This window comes from Micropterus salmoides, unplaced genomic scaffold (genome assembly GCF_014851395.1).
Source record: "Micropterus salmoides isolate LMB-PRFRI ecotype aquatic unplaced genomic scaffold, ASM1485139v1 Ms_hic_scaffold_15, whole genome shotgun sequence".
Taxonomy (NCBI): Eukaryota; Metazoa; Chordata; class Actinopteri; order Centrarchiformes; family Centrarchidae; genus Micropterus; species Micropterus salmoides.
In genome coordinates, this window is record NW_024040596.1 from 17872216 (window position 1) to 17898163 (window position 25948).

A 25948-nucleotide genomic window follows, 5' to 3' on the forward strand; every position below is an offset into this window, starting at 1 on the left:
TACATTTACTTGCGTTTCTGTAATTGAGTAGGTTTTTTTGTGTACTTAAGTCGTTTTTATAATCTGTAATTTTACTTTTACTTAAGTATGTTTTCTTTGAAGTATTGTACTTTGCTACATTTTAAATCACAACCATTACGGAGTAAACGCAGAGTAGCATATAGCATCCTTAGCTTGAGCTAACTCGGTCACGTCAAGCTAGGCGGGAGTGGTTTCAGCAAAACATATTTAAAAGCAATAGCATACAGAATGCTCCTGACGAACTCCTTGACATGTGCACTTTTCTCTTTATTTGCTAAAGCTAAAGTTGGAAGTACGGTTATTTAAAGGTTGAGTTGAGAATGTGTCTAGTTGTTCATTCAAGTCACATCACCATGATAATACTGAATATAGTGTAACATGTTGGTAGGGTTAAAAAGACTTAAAAAGTATTTTGTACAATGTAGGCCTCTGTATTGTTTTTATATTTTGTATTTGAGAATGTTTTAAAAGTGTGAAACAAGTAGGCTTAACAGTATCAAAGCTACTGGATGCATATGTTAAACAGCAGTAAGTATGAGTCATAGTACCAGTTGAGACTGGGAGAGGCAACCTGTTGGTAACTAGTTAATTATGCTTAGTCCTATGTTAATAACAAATTTGTTATGCTAACGCCTATGAAGTCACATTAAAATTACCACCTGTTGGAATGTAGCCTAAATAAGGATACGACTTAATATACAGTCAGGTGTTTCCCATTTTTCCACTCCAGTGCGGCCTGCCATAGTCTAAACTGCTCTACAAATAATGAAGCAAAAACATTCACAGAACTTCTGAAAATAACATTAAATGTTCTCCAACATTGTTTTGCGCCATTGCTTAAGCAAGGGATCTGTCAAACAAACTAATATCTGGTGTTGTGCCCAGATCAAATTGCAAACGACTGAGATTTCATTAAATAAAATATAATAAGGGCTATAAATAAGATATTAAATCAGTATAAATAAGTTATTTTAGGATAAAATAGTAACTAAGTGAGTAAATTTTAAATGAGCTACTTTTTACTTGAGTAGATTTTTATAACAGTAACTTTACTTGTACTGAAGTAAAAATCCATCAATGTAACAGTACTTTTACTTCAGTATAATATTTTAGTACTCTTTCCACCTCTGTGCTTAGCGAGGTGCATTTGTAATTCACGTTAACTGTCATTTTAACAGGGCTGACAATTTTGTCTAGGGAACAGTAGTATTAAAACTAAATGTACTACATCTACATCTCTCTGTAGAAAGTGAACAGCCAATTCCTAATAAGCTTTTTCAACAGCTCTGGTTAAATTTACGCAGTGCTGAGAGTACGACGCACTCTAGCCCGATTAACAGGTAACCATGGTAACGACTTGTCAATCACAGATAATCCCGCCCTAAAGCGTAGTCTGCTTTATGGTCTATTTTCCTCTAAATGGGGCCATAATTTACTAAATGAACATCATGTTGTATTGAAGAAGACTTGAAACTAGCGATTAACACCATAAACTCATTAGGAAAGTGTTTACTGAGGTGATAAATCAGCTGAGAAGTAGGGTCATTTTACCGTTATATCTATTGGACCGGACTTCTTTTGGCAACCAGAAGAGTTGCTTCCTGCTGGCCGTTCAATAGAACGCAGGTTTAAGGGACTTCAGCATTTGCCTCAGTTCTCTGATCGGACGTTTCCCGCTTGCCATTACTACTGTACATCTGATGCATGCACTATTGTCACATACCCACACCCACATGTAAAGACTGGCATTGACACAATTGTGCTTTATTGCTGTACAGGTACAGTACTTATAAAACATTGGGAAGATAATAATTATGAAACATCACATACAATCTTTTCTTTCCACAAACACATATGTATGCAGGTTAAAATATACTGTGTGTCATGTACAAAAGAAAGACTACGATAAAAAAAACAACACTATGAAAGGCAGTGAGATACCCCTGTTTAGGTGCTAAAATACTGTGTCTCTCTGGACAACTATACATGGACTGGGGACAAATAAAACGTCCATTCCGCACTGGCTGTAGCACCAGAGAGCTGATCTCAGAGCGGAGGATTTTTAGATTCCTGACTAACAATGATGACTGGCAGTAATCTGGCTGCCAGAGTTTGGTAACGGTTAACGACAGACTGAGCTAGGTCATCTGGGATTCTATATGATGGAACTGATATGTCTGTGGGTCGGTCGAGTTAAAGGAGGATGTAAATGGATGACGAGTGTTTAGATGAGACACAGGGGACAGTGCAGTGATTCACAGTGCAGTGGGAAGCAGTTCTTCATATTAGACAGCCACTTTTATCTTTTCAGCATGAACATGTTAAAGGGGCCAGGCCCAACATGTGGTCATGCAAGGTAAAAAGCACTCATATGCTTTAAAAGTCAATAAAAAACATCTCATTTCATGAAATCAGTAAACATGGTAATACACAAAACCATAATGCACATGACTGACGGAGTTATAATGAAGACCCAATACAGAGGCTATAAATTGTCTTTCACTGGCATTGGCAAGTTGACTAGCATGATCTTGGTTCTTGGCTTGACCTTTCAATTTTGTTTGATCACAGGCAGGTTTAAGTCCTTGTGTGAATGAGCTGAATCATACTATGATGAAAATGTTTGACATAGTTCTGCAATGCACTCATGCAACCCCAATCACAGCACACGAGGTGTGAGTCATGGAGCAAATCAATACCTTGCTGCGTCATTATTAACTTGCTTTAAAAATATTAACTGCACACATAACTTCTGAAGACAATAATCACATTAAGCAGTCAGGTACACTGTTTAGATACAGGCGCATGTTCCAGTAATAAGATACACAGGGTGTCATTGATGTGCACAGGCAGTGAAAGAAAATGTTGCATTTGTACATTCAGCCAGTCAGTCAAAACACAGCTCAGCTCATTTGCCATCTCTGTAGTATCAGTTGTCTATACTAATTCCTCTTGAATATTTGTGCACCTGCATGGACAGCAGCTGAGATCGATCCTGTGACGGTGCTGCTAATTCATAAGGCTGAATCAATCAGACACATTGTGGGTGATCAGTGGGGATGAGAAATCAATTAGAGCTATTGATACTTTGCGGCTCTAATAATTCAGACCGATCTTCAAAGATCAAACAGCTTGTCGAGACACACCCAGCCCATTACAGAAGTCAACACAACACCACATAAATATTGTGCAATAAAAACATCCATATACAATGAAAACATCTGCCTTGCATCATAGGAACAGAAGGGAATAAACAAATACTATTAAATAGAGTATAAAGGATTTCATAGCCATAGACAATCATTCTGAAAAAAAAAAGATTCACATTTTAAAATAAACCTCTTCTCTTTACCTCAGTCATTGCATCTAACCCAAGACATTCTTAAATCTCAGTTTCACCATCATAGACAGTATTATCTCATCTCTTCCTCATCTTTCAAATCAATCTCTGTGCTTTTCTGCTATAGTAAAAGGTAGAACATACAACACTGGTTACTATTTACAGAGTGTTTACCATGGAGACACCCGTAGAGCCGGTTTGATCCATTAGGAACGTGGGGGGAGGGTCCGGTTTGTTGGGGTCAAATTGGGGAAGGAGATGAAGGGAGGACACGGGAAGTAAAGGGCGTCTGTGCGGACACAACCACGCTGGAGGACATCTGTACAATAGTCGAGTTCATCTGTGCGTGAGTTTCTGAGCTCTGCACAGTCTCCTGAACAACACTGAACTCATGAAATTGTTCTGGTGTTGATGAGACACAATGAGAGTTAGGTCACCACTTGTCAAGTGTAGACTGTTGTTTTTCTCCCTTCTTTTTGACATGTTCTTTTGATCTATTTAAAAACGGTTCATTGATTCACCCTGAACCGCAGTAACATCTATGGTTTGGTCATGTATGTCAGTCTGTACATATATATACGGACTACTGTGTGCATCACTTTTTATAACTATACTTGTTAGTTTAAACCAGTGGTTCTCAAACTGGGGGGCGTAGAGCCACAGCAGGTGGGTGGTCAACGTTAAGCAGACCTTAAGTTGCATGAATATGATTCATATGGTGACATAAACAAACACCAGCGCTCTGATGCTATCAAGACTTTTTTGCTAATTTTATTAATCTGAATCTTCAATTTATTTAAAAAATATGAAATCCCCTTATTCTGGGTTGTTCAATTAACTTTTTCAGCTTCTGAAGAGGGCATGACAGAAAATGTTTCAGAACCACTGGTTTAGATGTATCGTTCAAGGGTTTTGTCACTTTGGCACAGAGCTTCATGTACACAACATGAACTATATACCTGTCAGCTAAAGCTGTTATTTTAGCTTTACCTTTTTACCTTAAACCAAAGCAGGTTTTTTGTTGAATCCCCCTTTCCTAGTAAAGGTTAGTGCAGTAGTTTACATTTTGGCCAGAGGTTTTTGTTCCTCAAAGGCTGGTAACAATGGGGGAAGTGAAGTGCACCTTGGGATATTATACTGAGGTTACCCTGAGCCCTGGTCACTCGTTGCCAGGGCTGCAGCAGCACTTAGAGCCCAAATGTGAGAAAGGCTAAGTGAGAGCTGCGTACCTGAAAAAGTCCCATGTCCCATAAGCCAGTACACTGATGCTAAAAACTGGAGGTGTCCGAAGGCGTCTGCTGACTTGTAAACTTCAGAGAGGACTGAGACTCGGGGATGCACACACAAGCAATCATGGGAACATCATAGGACGGCATGTCAAGTATAAGCAGCACCATGTTTTGGGGAGGAGCTCCTTTGATTGCAGCAGAACAACATGATAGGCTAGGATTCAGACAGACTAAAAGAGCCATTTAGTATCTGACTACTATCAAAACATTGCTAGCCTGCTCTTTAATTCAGCCTCATCATACATTTAGTCTGAGAGGAACTGAAAATAAATAATAATGTGATTGACACAAAAAAGCAGCTCCCCATGAACCTCTACTGTGTCTGCTTTCTGCTCACTGTTGATAAATAAAACTAGTCAGTGTCACAGAGTGCTGAGCTTCTATCATATAGGTTTGGGAATCCTCCACAGTTGAGGTCAAAGGCGCAGGGGCAGGACCTTCAGCCCAGGGACAAGGCTCATGCTATGGGGCTTGAAGCTTTAACCTAGCCCCTGGGCACTGAGGTTACTTGGTCCACATAAAAAAAGAGCATGTGCGAGTGTGGCTGAATAGAAAGGGAGGGAAGAACATCATATCCAGTACATGTGAATGCATCACACGACCTCTTTCATGGAGAGGCCTTCCTGTTGGTCCAGAGCAGCGTGGGGGGCAGGGGTGGGGACTGAGGTGGACGGTGCTTCCAGTCGCCCCGCCCCTCACACTGCACTTGCCGCCATCGCAGAAGCTCCCCAAGGGCGGCCCTCTCATTCCCGTTGGACAGACAAAACCGCTGGAACACCTGGAGAGATGGAGATGGAGGAAGGGAGGAGAGGCGAGGAGAGAATAGAACATGTTTCAGATCACGCACTGAATAATGACTCTCCTCGAATGGTTTGACAAGCACATGACAGAAAGCTGACCAGGCTGTGGCTGGAGGTGGTAGGAAGAGAGGAGTGTGAATGACAAGCAGTGGTTTTATGAAAAGAAAAATTGAACCGTAGCTCATTGTTCTGGCAAAAATGAAAGAAATTCTAAATACCATCGTCTGATCCATCATCTTGAAAGAGGCAGTGATCACTGGGCTTGGTTTCTCTTCTTAAAGCAGGACAGATTTTCTCATGAATCACTCTAATAAACAACATGGAGAGGAATCTGGGGATGGCACTGAGCCATCTCATGAGACAGTTAATACAGAGGCAAGCAGTGAGGGGGAATTCCTTCTCTAACTGACAGCAACTAATTTCCATATCTGGACTCTCCAGACATCACCTCAAAGAACATCATAGAAGAAGGAGCCCCTCAAGTGGCTCTTGTACGTTTTTTCAGACACACAGGTCAAAAGCACAAACGTGCACACATGCATCCATCATTCACCTTCCAGTCAATATCCAGGTAAATTAATCATACAGGAATTCCAATCTCCTTCTGTCAGTAATACCTGCTACAGGACCAAGCCCTGATGATTCAGACCACATCAGGAATTGGAGGTTATAATGGTGGCAGTGGATGGGTTGTTAAAGGGAAACAAAATGTTCACTCATGTTCAGAGAAGAGATTTAAAGGATAAGGCTGGCATCACTCTTCTTTATATCTTTCTTCCTATCAACAAATCTTATGAAAACACCAAAAGCAAAAAATGTTTTTCTGTCTCACAGTGCTTCCTTACTTCCCTATGCTGTCATAGCACTCAGCCCCAAGCCCAATGGTTCCTACTGAAGATGTAAATCTTGAGCAACACATGGGCACTGTGGTTTTCAATAAATGTTACTAAGACAGGAGTAAATAGTGCATTTGTTGGGGACTAGTTTCAACCGTGGTTTTATATACATAAAAGCGCACCAGGACGGTGCGGTTCACAAAGTGAACTTCAGTGCCCATGTTGAAGGAAAAGGAAAATGTCACCCAGCACCACAGTGTGGATCATTGATGTTGATTGATGATGATTTCACAGAATTTTTTGAACAATGGAGCTCTATGGCACAACAGATAAGCTGTATCAGGCTTTGGCTATGCAGACTTGTTGGTAGGATCAATTCATTGTTGGTTTTAGTCTTTTTGTGGGCTTTATCGACAATAAGAAAAAACTAGAAAACATATTGTCAACCATATCGTTGTAAAATTATCATAATAACAGATTAAAACTTAATGTAATGCTCTAAAAAAAAAAACTTTATCATTCGTTTCCTGCAACAGTTGTTTTCTCTACTCCCTCCTCCATCTGCTGGAGTTGGAGCTGTGAGCTAAATCAAGTCATCAGTACTTCTAATGCCACATTTTCTCTGCATATTGCCAAGCATACAGTACATTTAGTGATGCATTCCTCACAGACATTGCCACATAGCCAAAGGTACACATAGACAGGCATACACATACATACACAAATAAATGCACATTGCACACATTATAATGACACATACATATGTAGCCATGTACATATCTGGAGAACCACACACCTGTGAGTGTCCATATGTACACGCACACAAACACACATACAGATTGATTGCCTGCACAAATGCAACAACCTAATCCATAATTTACACCTCCCTGCCAGGCTATTCTCTCCACTGGCGCCAGCCAGAAACACCAGCTACTGGAACAGTAGACAAGTAGGAACACGGTGTCCATGGACACACACACACACACACACACACACACACATACACATACACATAAACTCAATGCAATAAGCATCAGATACAGTTTTGACAATCCAGTCATTCTGAGAGAAGAACACTGAGATTATAGAAAATATAAATCAATTTAATACTCATCTTCAAAGCTTCGGCACAACATCAAAATAAGATGGTATTGCTGCATTTAGAAATTACATTGACTTTGTGCTTAAAATGGCAAGTATGTGGACACTCAAACATCACACTTATGTGTGACTGGTGAAGATCTCATTCCAAAACCATGGACAATAATATGCTTCCACTCTGTCTGCAGGATTTTGGAAACTGGCTGCAGGGATGTGCTCTCATTCAGCCACAGAGCTTTAGTCAGGGCAGCCAAATTCATCCACACCAAATTTGGAAAATTATTTCTTTATGGACCTCACTATGTGCACAAGGGGATTTTCTTGCTAAAACTGGAAAGGGGAGCACACTATTGTGTGATCATTGAATTCTATAGAAGATTTCCTTTAACTGAAACTAAGAGGCCTAGATTAAAGACAGCCCTGGATGAGAAGTATACAACAATGTGTTGTCCACATACTTTTGACCATGTAGTTTAATACAAAGGGTGTATGTTTTAAGTGAAGACTTCTGTAGAAAGCCATCACAGTTTGGGTTGAGCTGGTAGAATTAGGCTGAATGGGACTACTCACTAAATGGGACTACTCTGTTGACAGTGTGGGAATGCCAGTGCAGAGGGCTCTGGCAAGAACAACGGAAGGTCGTCTGACAAACACGTTGGACCTGGCTCAACTTTTCACAGAACGCAATACAGCGCCACTCAGCAAGGTGCTGTGTTGGCCAGTCAAATACATGCAAGGGCATATTCCTGGTAGATTATTTGCAGCGTTGTTGTTGTTGTTGTCTGAGAAGCATTCAAACTCATGAATCTGTTACTCAAAGTAGTCTTCCTGGATTTAATTTATTGTCTCACTAGTACCTGAAACAACAGCCCCTTGCATTTGTTTTAATGCAGGAATGTTTTCTTACTGTCATAATCCCTAAAAAGATTTCATCTACTAAAACTGATATGAGTGACAATAAACAAGATAAAATTTCCGCACCAGTTTTATGAAGTAGCCAAAATAAAACTGACTGAGGACAGTCAGATTCTCTTCCTCCCTTGAAACACCCTCCTACCTCTGAAATTTTAACCATGTCCTTGCTCACAAGGGCATGTGGGAGGGAGCCAATATACAAACCAACATGTTAATAGTTTGGCAATGTTATGGTAATAACATGGTAATGTAGGATGACTAGTGGTCATTCCAAACTGTCGCTCACAGACTGGGATGTCCTGATGTCCTGTCCTCTGATTTTCTCCTCATAAAACAGACACATTCTACAGCCAAACACCTTTATACGCTAGTCTGTCATGTGGGAAAAACACTATGTATTCTGATTTATTGCGCTGAGCGCTGTGTGTACATTACATACCACAGAATATAAATAAATTACAATATATTGGTGCTTCTCATAAACTATGTACAACAGCCTCTATCATTTGTACAACACTAACACTAAACTATACCCAAAAAGAAGCTAAAAAAGAGCGTCATTAAATAGTTTGTATTTCTAAAACCATTTTTCCCCAGACGTGGGAGGAGAGAGGGTAGAAAATAAGAGGGACTGAATAGAGGGTCCTATTTGTGAGCGCTTTCCGGGAAATTTTACCAGATAGGTTAGGTGACAGGGGATTTCAGAGAAACTAGCACGACACCTTCACTCTCATATGCTTTAACCATGGCAAACATAGGGATTCATGTAGAGACAGGCTCTCTGTCTCTGTCTGTCCGTCTCATCCTTAAAGGGTTGTTATTCTGAAAGCAAACATGTAGCACAGTCCTTCTCCCACTTTAAATGCCATTCCTTCTGCCTAAACTTTGTCTAAAACGGGAAAAACAAAGAATATTAATCGTTGTACCATCCAATTATTATCCTGGCAAAACAGACAGTCTCTCTATTCTTTATATGATTAGTCAAGACTGCTATTAACTACTAACTACAGGAAACAAAACAAGCCAGTCTATTCATTCCTAACTGAGTTATCTGCCCCCCTCTTCCTTCATCCTTTCCTTTTCATTTATCCCATTAGATCTACTAATCCTACATAAACACAGTCTGGAATGCAGCTAACTGAAAGGCATTCTGGGTCACAGAGTAGTTCCCATCTCTTGAATGAACTTATGGTAATGAACCTATTCCAGACACCAGCTTAGTTAAGTTAGGAACCAAGATAAAAGTGTTTTGCCGTCCATGTTTTAATGGTAACAGTGAGTAGCCACACTTTCACTGACCAGTTCTTGCACAGAGATAATATCAGACACATGAGGATGAAGATCTGGAGTGACTAGTTACACAACCTTTAGTTAGATGCAACACCAGTGACAGCAAATAATCTGGAAGAAGACTTTTAGAAACGTTTAAAAAGGGGGTTGTGTGATGGATTCAGCAACATGAAAAACAAGCAGATGAATAAGCAATGATAAAAACTGCAGCTCTATTTTGTTGAACAGATACTCAGAAGTTCAAGGTTGTGTTAGCTGTAAAAATCCATTTGTATCAGTGTTGGTAGGCATGCTTGTTTGCCTTTTCATTAGCATATGGTAATTCAAGGACATTGTAAAAAGAAACAAGGATGCCTATGTCCACTACAAGATGCATTTACTTAAATTGATCACCTCTCATCTATAGGAATGCACAAAATTGACATTTTTATCAATATACAATAAACTGTGTTTTCCATGGTCACTTTTGCCAAAAGCAATTTCAAGTCAAATGTAGAAAAATCTTGACATTCTCAAAAAAAATTTCTTGCATTTTCTTTCTACAGCACGTGCAACCTTGAAACCGCTCCAGTAAGATGCTGACTGTCACGCTGCTGCCTCAAGTGAAAGAATCTTTCATAAAAAAACCTAATGTGAGAAATGCGCTCCCTTTAATCCTAGCAGACGTTTATAGAGATCTACACTTAAGGGGGTATTCATTTTATCCATTCAAATGAATAGTTATTCACACCGTTATAGTAGATTAGAGTTAAAATAAATGAAAGCACACTTAAGCGCTTGTAATAACCAGATGAATCATTCACAAATCTTATAATATTCATCTCAGTACCAATTACAGTTACATGGATGTTATGTGTAACTGATCACGTCAGCCAGCATATCCATATATGCTTTCTCTCTTTCAAGAACCCACATCACTGCAGATGGTTAAACTGACCATACAGATTTTCTAAATTTAGCATCTTATAAATCATCTATAACAAACAATAGTGTGCAGATATATAGATGCCGTGACTCTAGCTGAAACCAAGAGCTGCAGTTTCCTTTTAGAAACAAGAGATAAAAAAAGGGGGGGGTGGGGGGGGTGGTCACTGATTCTAGGATCAGACTTTTTAGTTAGCTAATCTGATTCCAGACCAGTGTTTAAACAACAAAGAGCACAGTAAACAAGGGGAGCAGGTAAAGCTAAATGATGTAGGTAAAGCAGTGGTTTTCAAGATTTTTACTCTGAGGATTTGAATGTTTGCATTAAAACTACCAGAAATTTTGATCAAAACATTCTTTTTCTGCCACAAATACTGAATATTATAGGAATCCATTGTAACTGCAATGAATTCAAGACCTCTGCCTCCATTCTCCATGAAAGAGCAAACTAAAAATCTTTAAAGCCACCTTTAAAGTCTACAGGAGGCAAGTCATTCATACTCCTAAAAATAGACTTGGCTGTAGTATTACTTTAAACAAAAATTATTTTATTTACTTACTTTTATGAAATAAGGATCATTACTGGCATGATCCCACACTGATTCTATGAAAAACACTGCTATTAAGGGTGAATAGCAGCGAGGAATGACATACACTCACCACATCCCTACACGTGAACAGGGCTTCCAGTGAGCCCCCCTGCCCCCCCTCGCAGTTTTAGAGGGCGGCCCCCGCACCGAATGGAGAAAAGTTGAGATGGCCCCTCTGGAAGATAAAGGAGGGAGTAAGAATAACAGCCAAGCTCATTGGAATAGAAGGGAGAGAGGGAGAGAGAGTATTTGGGTATAAGAGAACAGCCCAATAGTTCACATATTCTGAGAAAAACCTTAGAAAACTAAACTTCAAAAAGATGCGAACAGTGACTTCACCCCCAACATTTAGTCAACATGAGGATTGTAAAGTGGGTACACCGTGTGCCTTCACATCTCTAGTGGCAGTGTTTTATGAATGGCGTGTCCTTAGCGACTCTGAAAGTGGGACACTACGTACTTTGCTCATTGGTGTGCTTCACGCACCACTGACAGTGACACTCAATCACTGACGGATGCAGTCTGTGATGAATCTAAATCATTTTCCCTGTGATGAAACTCTCCTATGAGACGAGGACAAAACAGCTGCTTCCTGGAGTACACGATACTGTGACACAAAATACTGAAGAGAGCATTTACAGTGTGGACGCTGTGGGCGACAGTCTCTAGATCAATTACTGTTATGACAGCAGATGTCTTAAATAAATATAATTTCCTGTTAGAGTTTGTGGGTTCACTGCTCACTCAACCTGTAGATATGATCTTGGTAACAGCAGGAGAGTAGAACAGTGTGTGCATTTAAGTATCTATGTGTATGTGTTATGTTGAATGTACACAGATTCTGGCTGTGTTGTGTTCCTGGCCACACTCAGCAGCGATGATGTTAACTGAAGTTATTTTCTCCACATTTTTCATGTTTAACAAGCACATTTGCAGCTAATTTAGAAGGTGTAACAGACAGTCAGACAAGCTTTTGTTGCTTTGCTTGCTTTACGTCAATCTCATAGCACAGTTGCTGTCAATGACTTGTACTGTTGTTTATTTTATCTCACAATGTTGTAAGTAGGGCTGCAATGATTAGTCGACGTAATCAACGATGTCGACTATAAAAATTTGTCGATGTGAAATTTCATTGTCGACACATCGTTACATAGATGCCGTTTAAGGGAGAGATGGCAATCTTTATATTAAGAACATTTCTGTTTTTTTATTTCTAACTGCAATGCACTACAGGAAGTGCTGGGGGCACTATCGCTTCCACTGTCTGCCATGACTGCTTGACTGTAAGACCACTCACGAAGAAGAAGCATTCCTGTGATAAGCGGAAAGTAACGGAGAAAGAGGCAAACAACAAGTTTTGTACGCTATTTAATCACTAAGTACACTTTTGAGCAGTTTTGAGGCGAGAAATCAACTGTGTAGATTTTGAATAAGGCAGTTTTACCAAAGTTGATGGCGAATTGAAAATGTGCTCAAACGTTTTCGGGGTTGAGAAGCTACACAAGCGCCTGTAAGGATAGCGGTGCCAGCCGGCCGGCCAGTCAGGCCCACAGAGCGCCCTGGTCCCAGTCACTCAGACCACTGCAGCAGCAACAACAGAGCAGCAACATCAGAGGAAAGGCAGTGTTTCCTATATGTTCATTTATTTGTGGCGGCCCGCCACAATATCAGCACTGACCGCCACATACTGATTTTTGTTGTTGTTTTTTTACTAGGCTTATTTAAGCTCGTCTCTTTCTCTCCCCCCCTCTACCTCATGAACACCACAGCACAAATCTGTCCAACACAACGCTGGCAATGTTGGAGACCCAGCTTTAAAAAAGTTATTAGTAATGAGTAATTGTTTAAAGTACATCAAGGAACATCTGGCTCGTGATGCAGCCTACAGAACATTCTCCACTTATAAAACTTATAAGCACTTTTGAAAAAATAAAATAAAATAAATGACGTAGTGAAGTAGTATGAAAGGGGACTGTTGCATTATTGTTCTAAATGCACATTACATTGTTAGTATAAAGTTGTGGTTGTAGTACTTGCTTTTAATTTGCTTTTATTTTATATACTTTCAAAGCAAAAATCTTTGTTAAACAGTTACAAGTTTTAAAGTTTGCATAAATCAGTGAATTATAGGAGTGGCCTACGCTGTCTTGTCATCTTCCCCGGTTTCCCCCTGGCATTGATACTGGTGTTCATTCTGAATAGCAAACCTCGTTCACTTAATGGTAATGTTAGCTAGTTAGGCTGTGTGTTGGAGATCAGTAATTCACTTGAAAGATATTTAATTAGTTAAATGTTTTAATTAGGATTAGGGGTTAAAAAACATAATCGTAACTAGTCGACTAATCGAATAAATAATTAACAGGCTACGAAAATAGTCATTAGTTGCAGCCCTAGTTGTAAGTATAAAATAATGATTTCATCTGCAGCTCAGCAGCTTGGTAATAAATACCATTAAACATAGTATTTATGAGCTGAGATTGAACTCTCACAAACACAAAAAAACTAGAAATATACTTGAAAAACTAAATCCTTCTATTAACCACAGAGCAAGGGTGGATCTTTTTCAGTTCAATGATTGATTAACACAAAGAAAGCATATATAAAGAGAATCGGATGGTGGTCTTTGTTGATAAAAGACAAAATCTATTGTCTTTTTTTTGCCTGAGGTGAAGGTGTAGCACAGGATAATCAACATGAGAGCTTTGTGTCTCTATGTTGTTGAAGTTCTTGGTCATGTGAGTGTAATCACACTGGTAAGCCCCTATATCTTTACATCTTATCTATAATAATTAAGGCTTTTCTAAAATATATGTGTCTCAGTTATCAAAAGTTTCTTTCACTCAACATGGTTTCCACTTGGTCATCAGATTTTTATCAATTATATTTATCAGAGGCTGTGTGTGAGTGCGTGCAACCGTGCAGGACATTAAATTCAATCCTGTACACAAAGCCAGAGAAAGCTCATATGTCATCAGTGAAATACATGCCTGATGTGGTTGTGCTGTCATTGTGCGTATGTTAATGTGGGTGTATGTGAGCATGTGTATGTGTGTCAATCACAGGTTTTAAACGAGCTGGCTAGCACATGTTGCCATCAGAATAAAAACATTTTATAATATTAATGATATTCCACTCACAAAATTCACATTTATGTGTGCTGCAATCACTGCATTTGTGCTTTTAGGAGCCTGTCTCTTTGTGTGTTTACCTGAGTATGATGGCTGTCCATGTGTCTGTGTAGAGAGGTGGAGCTGGAGGAATTTGACTTGCTGTGACTCTCGTCCTCCAGCGTCCCTAAACACACAATATTAAAAGCACGTTACAAAGCACAAACATCTGAATGGAGTTCCTCCCACACACAGACAGGTACTGACTGAAGGGCACCTCGCCCTTCAAACACAAGCAGTTGGCAGAGGGGTTGAAAAAGCTTTTCTCACGCAGAAGGAAATGTTAACGAACACCACCGAGATCTCTATGAGCATTTAAGAAATATTGTAATCACTCTGGCTGCAGCTGAAAAAACATTATCCCCTTTTGTACCTGTGGTCTCCATTTTCTCCTCACTTTATTCAGTGCCTGTACAGTGCTTTTATTTCAGGCATCACCAATATTAATATAGGTGATTATGTGACACTTTTTGTGACGTGAGTAAAAGGGTAAAAAGAGAGTAGAGTGAAGAAAGTAATCTGGGAAGCCAGACTAAGCTGTTGAGTCAGTGGTGTTAACACTCTTTGTAGGGCTTTCTGTAGGACTTTCTAGAAAATTAATAGTCTATTCTTTATTTAGAATCACATGGCCTTTTAGTATCTTTCAGGTATAAAGAGGTCTGATATCCATCATTTAGTTCTACACTCTACTCATCTAGATGTACACTCAGGCACTCACATTTCTTTGTAAATACATTCAAAAAGTATTAATAATTAAATTAATTATTAAACACCTGTTTTTGCTCTAGTGTGTATTATCTGTTTCACCCTCAGCATTGATCCACCTGTGAGCCATGTGAAAGTATAATACTCGGGCTGTTACCATTAGAAATCTGGTTGCCATTCTCTACGGGGGCGGGGCTTGGTGAATGAGAAGAGTGGTTGTTGGCGTTCTTGTCCTGTAGCTGCAGAGATGGTGAGGTGGGGGCAGAGCCACAATCTTCCCTCCCTGGCAGATTGATATTAGAATTGAATCCTGGGAAAAATATAGTCAAAAGTGTCAGCATGTTATACACAGTAGACATTAATTACAGTAAATATTTAGATTCCATCATGCGTAATATAATCAAAGGATTTGTAGGGTACAACAGACTCTAAAACAGCGCAGGGGAGTTGCTGTAATATTGCAAAGTTTTCTAATTCTGCTAATATTTTACTTAGTCCCACTTCCAGCCCTCCTTGCACATGACCTTCCTCTGCTGCTGCTCCTCAGGGCTCACATGCTCTCACACACTTAATGAGTAAGTGACTGCATGCACATATGTGTATGGGAGTGTGAATGGGAATTCATCAGCTGCTGTCCCACACTTAGAATGAGTGCCTCCTGGCCCCCCCGTGGTCACAAGATGCCTAAATATAAACTTTGCAAAGTCTACTATAGGTCCCATGAGGTAGGTGTGTGATTCTGAGGGACAAAGGGCTAGGTAGAGGGAGGGAGGTCATGTGAGGGTTGCATGCTTGTGAAGAGATGACTCACAGTGAGTACTTGGATTTGTACAAAGACTATCATGAAGGAGAATTGGACTTTTGTAGCCACTTTTTGTATGTGGCTGTTAAAGCATAAGGTGTTTTTTGACAGTGATTTCCTGAAGCCTGCCAAGACCATTTGCCCTCTTCCCCTGGCATTGCTGTGGTTTTCTCATTCCCTGAGGATGAGGAAGGGGAGGAGGAGGAGGTGGAGTGAGAGGCAGCTGCTCTTCACAGAGATGTCAGGGATGGCAACTGTCACCCCTGACCACTCCCACAGTGTCAGGTGTTAGACTCTGTCATTTAACAGCCGAGAGGGAACGGAAGTAGGCCATCCTGTTAAGCCCTTTGGCATCCCTTTGCGCTCTGATCTAAGAGGGCTGCCTTGCTTTGCCCACTCAAAATAACAGCAAGGTTGTGAACCCCAGTGCCAGGTTCCCCTGTCACACAGTTTCCATGACGCCAGTGCTTTTCCTGCACAGGTCCAGGTGGTTATGCAGACTCAAGTGGCAGACGTCCCGCGAGGCATATGCGTCAGACGGTGCTCTTGCTGTCATACCGTCTCTTATAAGGAGTTCAGCTTCCTGCCCCTTGAACTTGTTGCAGTTATAAGTATGACACAATCAATTTTTCTTGATTGTAATTTTTCTAACTGTTCGGGATGTCCTGTTTGCTGCTGCTGTGCAGTCACAATGTCTACAGTAGAACAAGAGTGAGCTGATAAATATTTGATACCCATCCTCATCATTCTACTGCTCATGTATTATTAACCCAGCCACGACTAACACAGGGAAGCAGAGACTCGGATAAAAACACAGTGGACAACGCAACTTCTACTTTCTCTCATATGCCTGTGCTTTCACACGCTGCAGTATCAATGGGAAATTCACTTTCACAAAAGCACCACATAGTAATCTCTTTGTGGGTTTGAAAACTCTGACCTAAGGACCCTCTTGTTTCATTGACTATGTGTGACAAATACATTTGGCCTTGTATTGCAAAGGTCAACCTTTGCATCAGTGTCACAGGGCCTGTGTGTGCTCTGCAGGTAGTGCACTGAGCCATCACTACTAGATCATACTTACAGTGCAGTGGGATGTTAAGTGGGCTATAGCAGCTAGCTCATTAGGTCCCAGAGCCAAAGGACACTGCACTAGAAACTGTAACAAATGGGCTGTCTCACGTTGGCCATAGAGGGTGGCTGGTTACACCTGAATCAATGTAAGGAGTTTCTAAATGTAGAGAAGGGGGATTTATGAGTAAGGCTGTTGGGTTCTGGTACATCCCACCTCCCTACCACTCAATGTGTGTATGTGTGTAAACCCATACGCACCCCACACCCGCACACAAAAACAGGGGGTTATTACTTACCTACTACCCTACACTACTCCTGCTGTACAGAAGGTAATCATCCAGTACGCAATAAATCACATGGCACAGAGCAGGAGACTTTGATCATGAACTCATCACAGTTGATAGAACACATAATGGACACATGCACTCCTGCACAAATGTGGCCGCATGCTCCCTCACGCACACGCACACGCACGCACACACACACACACACAAACACACACATATACCCACACACCAGCAGGTTCACATATTGGTGGTTTGGCCTAGTCTGGCCCAAGTTATACCAATTTCAAATGCACCATTCACCATGAATGTAGATGGAATTAATATCAATGATTGGAGGAAAAAGTTAAGACAGAAGGAGAAATGGTTATTTTATCCGCTGTTCAGTGTTCTGTGCAGTGATTTTCCTCAGCTAGTGTTTTAGATGCGTGTAGCTCTGTGTTAGTGTAGGAATGTGTGCATTACTGACAGACCTCCATCTCTCATCTTGCGGCCAGATGTGGACTTCCTGAGCAGACTGCGTCCAGAGCTGAACAGAGTGTTGAGCTCATCCAGTGGGCTGGTTAGGGGTCTACCATTTGCTGGGTTGAACAGCAGGGGAGAGGAGGAGCATGAGTGCGCTCTCCGAGGCTCAGCACGAGACATCTTCACTGGGGAGTAGGGAGGTGGCTTCCCAAGTGGTTCCCCACTTGCCCTTTGAGAGGATGAGGTTTTGGGGGAGTCTGAGCTCCCTGTGACAGATGCTGCTCGCGTCAGAGCCAGGAGGCCGGCCTCAGGCGGGAAGGGGAAGTGTGAAGGAGGTCTGTAGGGGGAGGTGGGGCACTGGGGGGAGGAGGCGGAGGTGGAGGGGTAAGTGGAGGTGTAGACTTCTTCTCTGGCATGAGGACAGTGAGGCTAGGGGAGGAGTCAGCCCTCTGGCGGGCATACTGCGGGGACAGCGGGCTGTCTGGGCCAGTAGCATAGTTGAGGTTTGTCTCAAACACAGGCAGCTTTTTTACCTCTAGTGGGGTGAGGGGTGACTCGTCTGAAGCAGGAGAGCAGGTGACGGGTGACGGGGGAAACACAAGGAGAGGTGGACGGTGGGGAAGCAAGTTGGGGAAGGGAGCAGGTATGTCACAGCTGCCATCTTTGCCGTGCTGAGTTTTGGGAGTTCCGCTGCTCTGTGAGAGAGTGATGTCCATGGCAGCGGTCACCCCAGCTGACATCCGTGTGCTCTCCCGCTCTGAGGAGGAGATGCCCCTAATCCCACCAGGCCCAAACCTAGACCCTCTCGTTTGGCTGCCTTGCTAACCACAGCTGCAGGAGTTCCACCGTCTTCGGGAGGGAAGTACTTCATCTCCTCATAGACGGCCTCGTAGTCAGCCTGCTCTGGGCTATCAGGGGGCTCCTGGAGGCTGCGAGCCCGTGGCTGGGAGCCCAACATCTCTATGTACACGTCCTCTTCGTCTTTGCTCTGGTACAGGCTCAGTCCTACCCCTTGTGGGGCATCTACAGAGGCAGCTCTCTGCATCAAACCACCAAACCCTCCAAATCCACCAGCACGGGACAGCAAGGCCAACTTTACATCAGCAGGACGCAGCTGGTGGATGTGGGGAGCTACAGCGTTGATCTCCTCATATGAGCCTGTCAGCTTAGTGTTGGGACTGCGCTTAGGTTTTGGAGGCGGAACCTTCCTCATGGTTGTGTAGTCATCACTGTGAGGACGGGGCTTGGACAAGGCTGAGGGAATTATAAAAGAAGCAATTAAAAATAGAGAAAGTCAAGGTACAGTAACAACAGTGACGCAGAAAAAACACCATCTGTTGTATCATCTAAAGAACAGTAGATGTCATATACCTGCAGGGTCTGTGGGGGACAGCTGGAATTTAGGAGGGCTTCCATCTGGCGACCCATACCCCTCTGGAGTAGGGCTCTCTTTCGCTGCCATCATCAACCCAGCGCTAACAGCTTCATAAGATGCACTCAGACGAGTGTTGGGGTCCCTCTTTGGTTTGGGAGGAGGTTGCTTCCGAGGAGAGGAAAGACCTCCCCCGCCTGCCCCATCCTCGTTGGTATGTGCTACCTGTTGCACGACTGGTTTGATGGCAGAAGAATGGACCATGTTCTCTATGGCGATGGGGATGGGTACTGAGCTAGACCGAAAGTGGCGAATCACTCTGTTGCCCCCGCTGAGAGGACCCTCATAGATTTTCCCACTTTTCTCTACAACCCTACAAATCAGAAGAATAACAGAATTCATATTTAAATGAAAGAAATGAAAAAAAAAAAAAAGTTTGACAGTTTGTATTGTTCACAAACATCATCGCTTGTGCTTGATTCATGCTTTTCACAAAAAAGTAAAAAGTATAAAAGCTTTAGTTAAAGGCAAAACATTTTCCCAACCAATAATCTTCTGATGCAGATTGAGTTAATTATATAATTTAGATCATCAGTATACTCAAAGTCAATGTATGCCTGCTTCAACTGTCATGCCACAAATAGGAGCCAAGGAGGCCAATTGGAGGATAAAGACCAAAGAGATTATGCTTTAAATCTAATCTCCTTGCAGTAATTTGATAACATGCAGTTTGATATTTCCTTTGCTAATCTGCGTGAGCCATCTGTTGGTTCCATGACTGCAGGCGGGGGGTGGCCGAGCATGTGTGAAGTTGATGGGGGAAGGCATTTTAAAAACCTGGAGAGAAATTAGGTGAGTTTGGGTGAATGTTTGCATGGGAGTGTGTTTGTGTGTATGTGTGCAAAAGTGTGTATGTGCCTATTAATCCCCTCTACAATACTCCGACTATGACTCCTCTACCAGATCGCCTACTGATACCCCTTCTCCTGTTCAAAGCCTCCCTGTCAAGGACACATAAAGGATACAGAAATCATGTGTGTATGTACACTCATGTGTCTTTCTTCTCATTTTTCAGGATGTATGGCTAAACCCTAATGTTAAAACTCAATTTAATAATTAAAGTATATCAAAAAGTGTGTATCAGTACAGTGCGGTTCCTTTTTGTATTTCAACTGTGGCCATTACTCAGTAAAATGATATACTACAGTTAGTAATTGTCCACTCTATTTACTTTATACACTTTTTTAAGGCACTTTAAAGCTTTACATTTACAAGATTATGTTTTGAAGCAAAACACCTTGACATCACTTTGTCAAAAAGCCTCAAGACACAAGCATATTCATAATCAATCACTGTCAAACTGAAATGAAATCTGCATTATGTAACAATGGCAACAATCATGACAAATGATATTGCTTCCTCTGTAGAGAGAAAAGGCTTTTGAAATAAGAAATGCATTTATTATGCAGCATACCGTAGTAAGCATCATATATATATCACAGTTACACATTTATAGGTTTATTAGTGTTGAAATGCATCGGTCACATTTCAGGCATTAATATAAACAAGGCTAGCGTTTTTCAAAGATTCCAAAAGTGGCTTTTCAAAATGAAGGTCGTTAATTTAGCACACCCTCTAAAGAGCTTCTTATAACCTTTTTTACCCTTCTAACTCAGTCCTCCAGGGTTTTTCCATTTTTTCCAGGCATGATATGTCATACTAGAATGAGGTGAGGTGGAGATAAGGATAGCGTTCCATAGCAACATGCACACAACACAATACTAATAGGTTTTGATAATGAGGACTGATTATCTCACTATCCATCAAGAACTTACAGTTAAAAGCCTACAGTGCAAAGAGATACAATAACATCATTAATCAAAAAACACATGTTGTGCAGACATAGGCATGCAGAAACAAGCATACACACACAGAAAGGGAAATGATTCCTTCATACAAATCTTGTGAATGACGGTAACTGTAGATTGTTTACTTTCCAGGCTAAACAATCCTACAGTCACTATGATGCCATCACATTTAGTATAATGAATTATGTTGTAGTAAAAAATAAAAGCCCTATTTTGGTGAGTATAAAGTCTTGATTCTTGCATTAGTGCGAAGAAATCTGTAGCATGGTGCAGTCTATCATCCAAAAAACACTTGAACTTTTTGATCAAATGAATGTTTGACGAGAGTGGGTAAATAACATTAGAAATACCAATGGGGAAAAAATAATAAGTACACATCTACATTGTTTAAATATTCATGCATTTTTGTCTTCAAATCTGAATGAAGGTGACAGAGTTGTGAAGGTGTTTGCTAATTTACCTCCTGGTGGGCTGATCCTCCTCTTTGCCCACTGGCTCAGGCCTTTCACCAAGTGGCGGGCTGTTGCTGAGGGTGTTGACAAGGCTGCTACCATGGCAGCGCAGGCGGTCACTCTCTCTTGCGATGTCAGATGCATTTTGGATGACCAACTGGTCATAGGTTCGCAGACCCATGTCCTCCGCCCCCTGCAGGAAACGCTGCACACAGCACTCCTCTTTCTGCTGTAATGACAGCCTGCGCTGAACACGCTGTCTGGCCAGCCAGCCACGCACCACTGAGACAAGAGGAAGAGGAGATGAGAGAAGGATGGAGGAGGAGGGGAAGACAGAGACGCCAGAGGTGTCAGTGAAAGAAAGACATACAAACCCTAAAAGAACATCATGGGTTGCTGGTTTGTTATTTAGGACATTACCTTTCTGACAGGTGATGATCTTTTTATGAAGCTGGTAGCAGCGGTCGTTGAGCTGGTCTGCCTGCCAGTATCTCAGAAACACTTACTACTGCCCATCTATACACAGAACGACACAAGTTATCTGATCAAGAAATATGCAAAAGCATTGCTGACACTTCACTGCCATCATCATCAGTCTTCAGAATAGGCTGTCCCACTAGAGGCTGTCCTCTTCTTCTGAAATCTCAGAAGAGAGTGACTTGCTATTTGAGAGATGGGAGAGAAGTAGTAGAGTAGCAATGATGTATGATAATATGGGTGGGTGTGGAGTGTGGGCGGATTTGGGGTTTGCATGTTGATCACTTCCTGGGCTAAAGGGACATTTGGAAGAGGGTGGCTGGCGACAGAGGTCACTATAACAGGTGCACAGAGCTGGGGGTAACATACTACCACAGACGGACACTCATTCCAACACACGCTACTTGTAGGAGTAGTGTGTGTGTGTGTGTGTGTGTATGTATAGCAGGGCTGTATGAGAAGGTGTCTGTGGGGCATTGTAGAGGAGCGTGTGTGTGCTGTGTGAGGCAGGAGCTGATGCGACCTGTAAGGTCACACACTCAGACACAACAGCAGTCTGGCAGACAGCACAGAGAGGGGGGAGGAGTCTGTGCTGTTGTGTGTGTGTGTTTGTGTGTGCATGTGTGAGGAGAATGATGATGAGGTGAGGACAGCTGGAACAAGTTGCCAAAGATTCCATGGGATCGGGAATAAGTAATTTGGCGAATCTTTTGTTACTGATGGAGACAGAAAAAGAGGCAAGACACACACACACACACACACACACACACACACACACACACACACACACACACACACACACACACACACACACACACACACACACACACACACACACACACACACACACCTGCCATCCCTGGAGTTTGAACTGTTGCAGAACTGAGCGGCATCTCTCCTCTGGTGACAGTTTCTTTTTGTCTCCCAAAGTTGGGACCACGAGGTCTTTATATCTGAGACACACAAATAAAACAGAAAACACAAAGTGTTGAACTTAAACATTTAGACAAGAAATATTGACACCCCCTTTTCAAAAACAATGGGTTCAAAGGTTAGTGGGGTCATACGGCAGCCCAGCCAAACAGCATCTGTTCCTATTGGTGTTGCCCTAGGCAACTGCTATGAATGGTCAGCTGGATAGAGACAATGTTTTGCTTGTGCCAGGGATCGTAGGGGTGAAAGGGAAAATGAGCAAGAGAAAGTTTGACACAGAATTCAATGATAGAAAATGTATGCCTCTTGATATGTAAATAACTGTGGATAATTCTATATGCGGTGTGAATTCTGAATGTTTAGACATGAATGCATGAGTACTGTAAGTGTGACAGAGGCTGGCTTATGAAGGGAAACTTGCCAATTTGAATGCTTAGACCAGATCAAAAAATGTGAGTGGAATAAAAACTTAACATTCTCCCTTTCATAAGCAGTTACTTCCAAAGGGCCCTTGTGAGCCCCTTTGCACCTGCTCCAGGAAGACTCGGCAGCCACCCAACTTAAGTAAGTGTAACCATAATTGTGCAGAAGAAAAGGGAGCATAGTTAAAATGGTGTATTTGCGCTGGTCCACACTGTCACACTGCATGTGATGATCTGATGTGGTGTGTTATGAATATTTAATTTACACTGTTCAGCTTTGGCTAGAGCATTAACACCTGTGACAGACAACCCCCGATACCTACAGAGCTACTGAACAGGATACTCATTTAAATTAAGATGAATGGGTAGTCACAAGGTACACAGTAAATGCTATGGAGATTTTTGACTTGTCATAATAGGAAAAGCACACTTATTACATTTATTCATTTTAGCTGACGCTTTTATCCAAAGCAACTTACAATTGAGCTCACACGCCTCTGGAGCAACTAAGGGTTAAGTGTCTTACTCAGAGAGTCTCACAGTGGTTTTGAACCCAGGTCTCTCACACAAAGGCATGTTTCTTATCCACTGCTCCACCATAAATAACATTAACTTACCCAGTAGTCCTGCTGTATAACATAATGCATCTCCTTCTGCTTGGATGACATAAGCATTATCAATAACATTTTTCCTATTTAGTTGTTATTTGTACCCACAAGGACATGCAACCGATTATAAACACATTTAGATATGAATTGCAAAGTTGGTGGCATGGGTGACAATTCCATATTTTTGGACAATAGACTGAGAATTTACACTTATATTTCTGTCCAGGAGCTGCAGGTAAATATGATTTCTTTATCTGGAAACTGATGGATGTCAGTGATACCCTGAAACTGTATACCTCAAATAAAGCTTAATTTGTTAAACTTTGATGAGGTTAATGTTATCAGTAGCTGATACGCTGGTACAGGGGAAACCCACGCAGATCAATATTTTAAAGTAGCCCACATTTTCAGTCCTTTGGCTTTGCAACACGCATTATAACTAGAGCCCTTTTGTAACATCTTTAGGCATCCATTTACACAGACAAGTCAGCAACTATGACATTCTCTGAATGAAATAGGAATAGAAATACACAAACCCCTCAAACATTGTATCAGCTGGTCAGTGCATTATGTCAGTCAGTGATCTGTCTTTTCTGTTATTAATGAGAGGCAGAACCAGCTGATGATGTGACACATCTGAGGAGGAAAATATAACAAGCAGATGGCTGGAAGCATAACCCACTTGTGTTGTCAATAGTGAGTGAGTGAGGGCATGTGCATTTGGGATGTATTTGATTTGCAAGAGTGGGGTCCGTCTGAACTCTACCTAACCCTCTCTCTGTATGGTAATACCAGTCCTACAGACAGCACACGTCCCACTGGGCCCATAAAACACAAAGGAACTCTGTAAACCCATGACCTTCCCTATGAGGATATGAAAACATCGATGGTCCCTGCTTTTACAAGACCCAAGGGGGCTTCATGTGGAGTAAAGAAGGGAAATAACCCTTTTGATAACAGTTTAAGGGAGGGCTACAAGGCGCTAATGTTGTTCTCTGTGAGCAAAAGGGCCTCTCACTGTTACTGAGCATCACAAAGGTGTTAAATGCAATGCAGCTGGAATTTAAACCACTCACTTCCTTTCTGAGGCCCCATCCACACTAATGCGTTTTGTTTAAAACAGACCTTTCGCTAAGTTTGCACCTCCCGTCCAAACTAAAACGAAGACCTAAAACGGAGAAGTTTGGAAATGCTGTTGATTTGAAACGACAGAGGGCGTTTTAGTGAAGATGGTCAAAAACAGAGGACTCTAGAAACAATGAGCAGACGATCATGTTTGGCTCTGATTGGTGCTACTGACAGTTTTGACATGTTTTTTAATTAAAATATTTTGTACTGTGCAAATAACACCATAGCCTACACTGTACTGTACGTGTTCCCGTTTACTTTGCGATGACTTCCAGTCTGATTTCACCGCCGCAGCGCTTTTAACTCCCGTGTTACATTCAGTCCCAAGTTCGCCAACAGTCCCAGCTCGTTATTGGTCCAAATAAAAATTGGTGTGATTGTTTGTCTGTAGTACTGCATTTTTCTGTAACTACGGAATAGACCATCTCCTTCATGTTTACACCGATACAGCATGCCCAGTGTACGTGAACAGCCACTAGATGTGCATTTCAGTCGTTTCAAATCGGCAAAATGGCATGATCCTCGTTTCACTGCGAAGCTTCGACTGTGAGATTGACAGTCGAATCAGGCTCTGCCCCATCGAAGCATCGAATCTTCGACTATTGGGGGTCAGCCCTAAGTGGTAGTATTTGACCTTACACATAGGCAGAAAATAAACCCAGCCACAAAACTCATAGTGTATCATAAAAGACAAATAAAAGCAACAGTAAAATAGATTTCCTCATAAATCACTATGGTTACCAGGACACTAATTGCCAGCCACTATGACTTAGTGAAGTGGCCTGCATGGTTCCAGTGTGCAAGTGTGTGTTTGTGTGTACTGTAAACACTGGTGTGTTTGTGTTCATGAGAATATAGCAACCTCAGATTAATGCTGATTTTTGGCCTGTCATTTTGATTAGTCAAGGGCCAGGGCTGGTTTTGAAAGACTGACAAATGGAAAGAGGAAAAGGACCAAAGAAACAGGACAAAATTGGATAGGTGTGTGTGCAGGTGAGCGAAAAAGGGAAAGATAAAGACTGAAATGAAGAAAGAAATAAAAACTTTGCAAGAGAAGAGGCCGGAAGATGAAATAAAAAAGCAAA

At 41.6% G+C, this 25948-nt stretch overlaps 3 protein-coding genes across 3 annotated transcripts; all 3 read right to left on the reverse strand.

Annotated features, from left to right (window-relative positions):
* Positions 1-1761: 1761 nt before the first annotated feature.
* LOC119903681 (unconventional myosin-XVI-like) lies at positions 1762-18319 on the reverse strand. Its single transcript, XM_038719904.1, has 5 exons — positions 18066-18319; positions 17612-18012; positions 15136-15288; positions 14315-14400; positions 1762-5428 (listed from the first exon to the last, which is right to left on the reverse strand). Exons 1-5 carry the CDS (start codon positions 18317-18319, stop codon positions 5258-5260), a joined length of 1065 nt encoding a protein of 354 aa, XP_038575832.1. The 3' UTR covers positions 1762-5257.
* Positions 18320-18327: 8 nt separating this feature from the next.
* On the reverse strand, positions 18328-21793 carry LOC119903682 (unconventional myosin-XVI-like). Its single transcript, XM_038719905.1, has 4 exons — positions 21716-21793; positions 21304-21577; positions 18975-19348; positions 18328-18857 (listed from the first exon to the last, which is right to left on the reverse strand). Exons 2-4 carry the CDS (start codon positions 21474-21476, stop codon positions 18328-18330), a joined length of 1077 nt encoding a protein of 358 aa, XP_038575833.1. The 5' UTR covers positions 21477-21577; positions 21716-21793.
* Positions 21794-22053: 260 nt separating this feature from the next.
* Positions 22054-22725, reverse strand: LOC119903683 (unconventional myosin-XVI-like; the record flags this gene model as incomplete). Its single annotated transcript, XM_038719906.1, is given in 2 exon segments — positions 22054-22065; positions 22623-22725. Coding segments are annotated over 2 exon segments (115 nt in total), but the record flags the coding sequence as incomplete, so codon positions are not given.
* Between the last annotated feature and the right edge of the window lie 3223 nt (positions 22726-25948).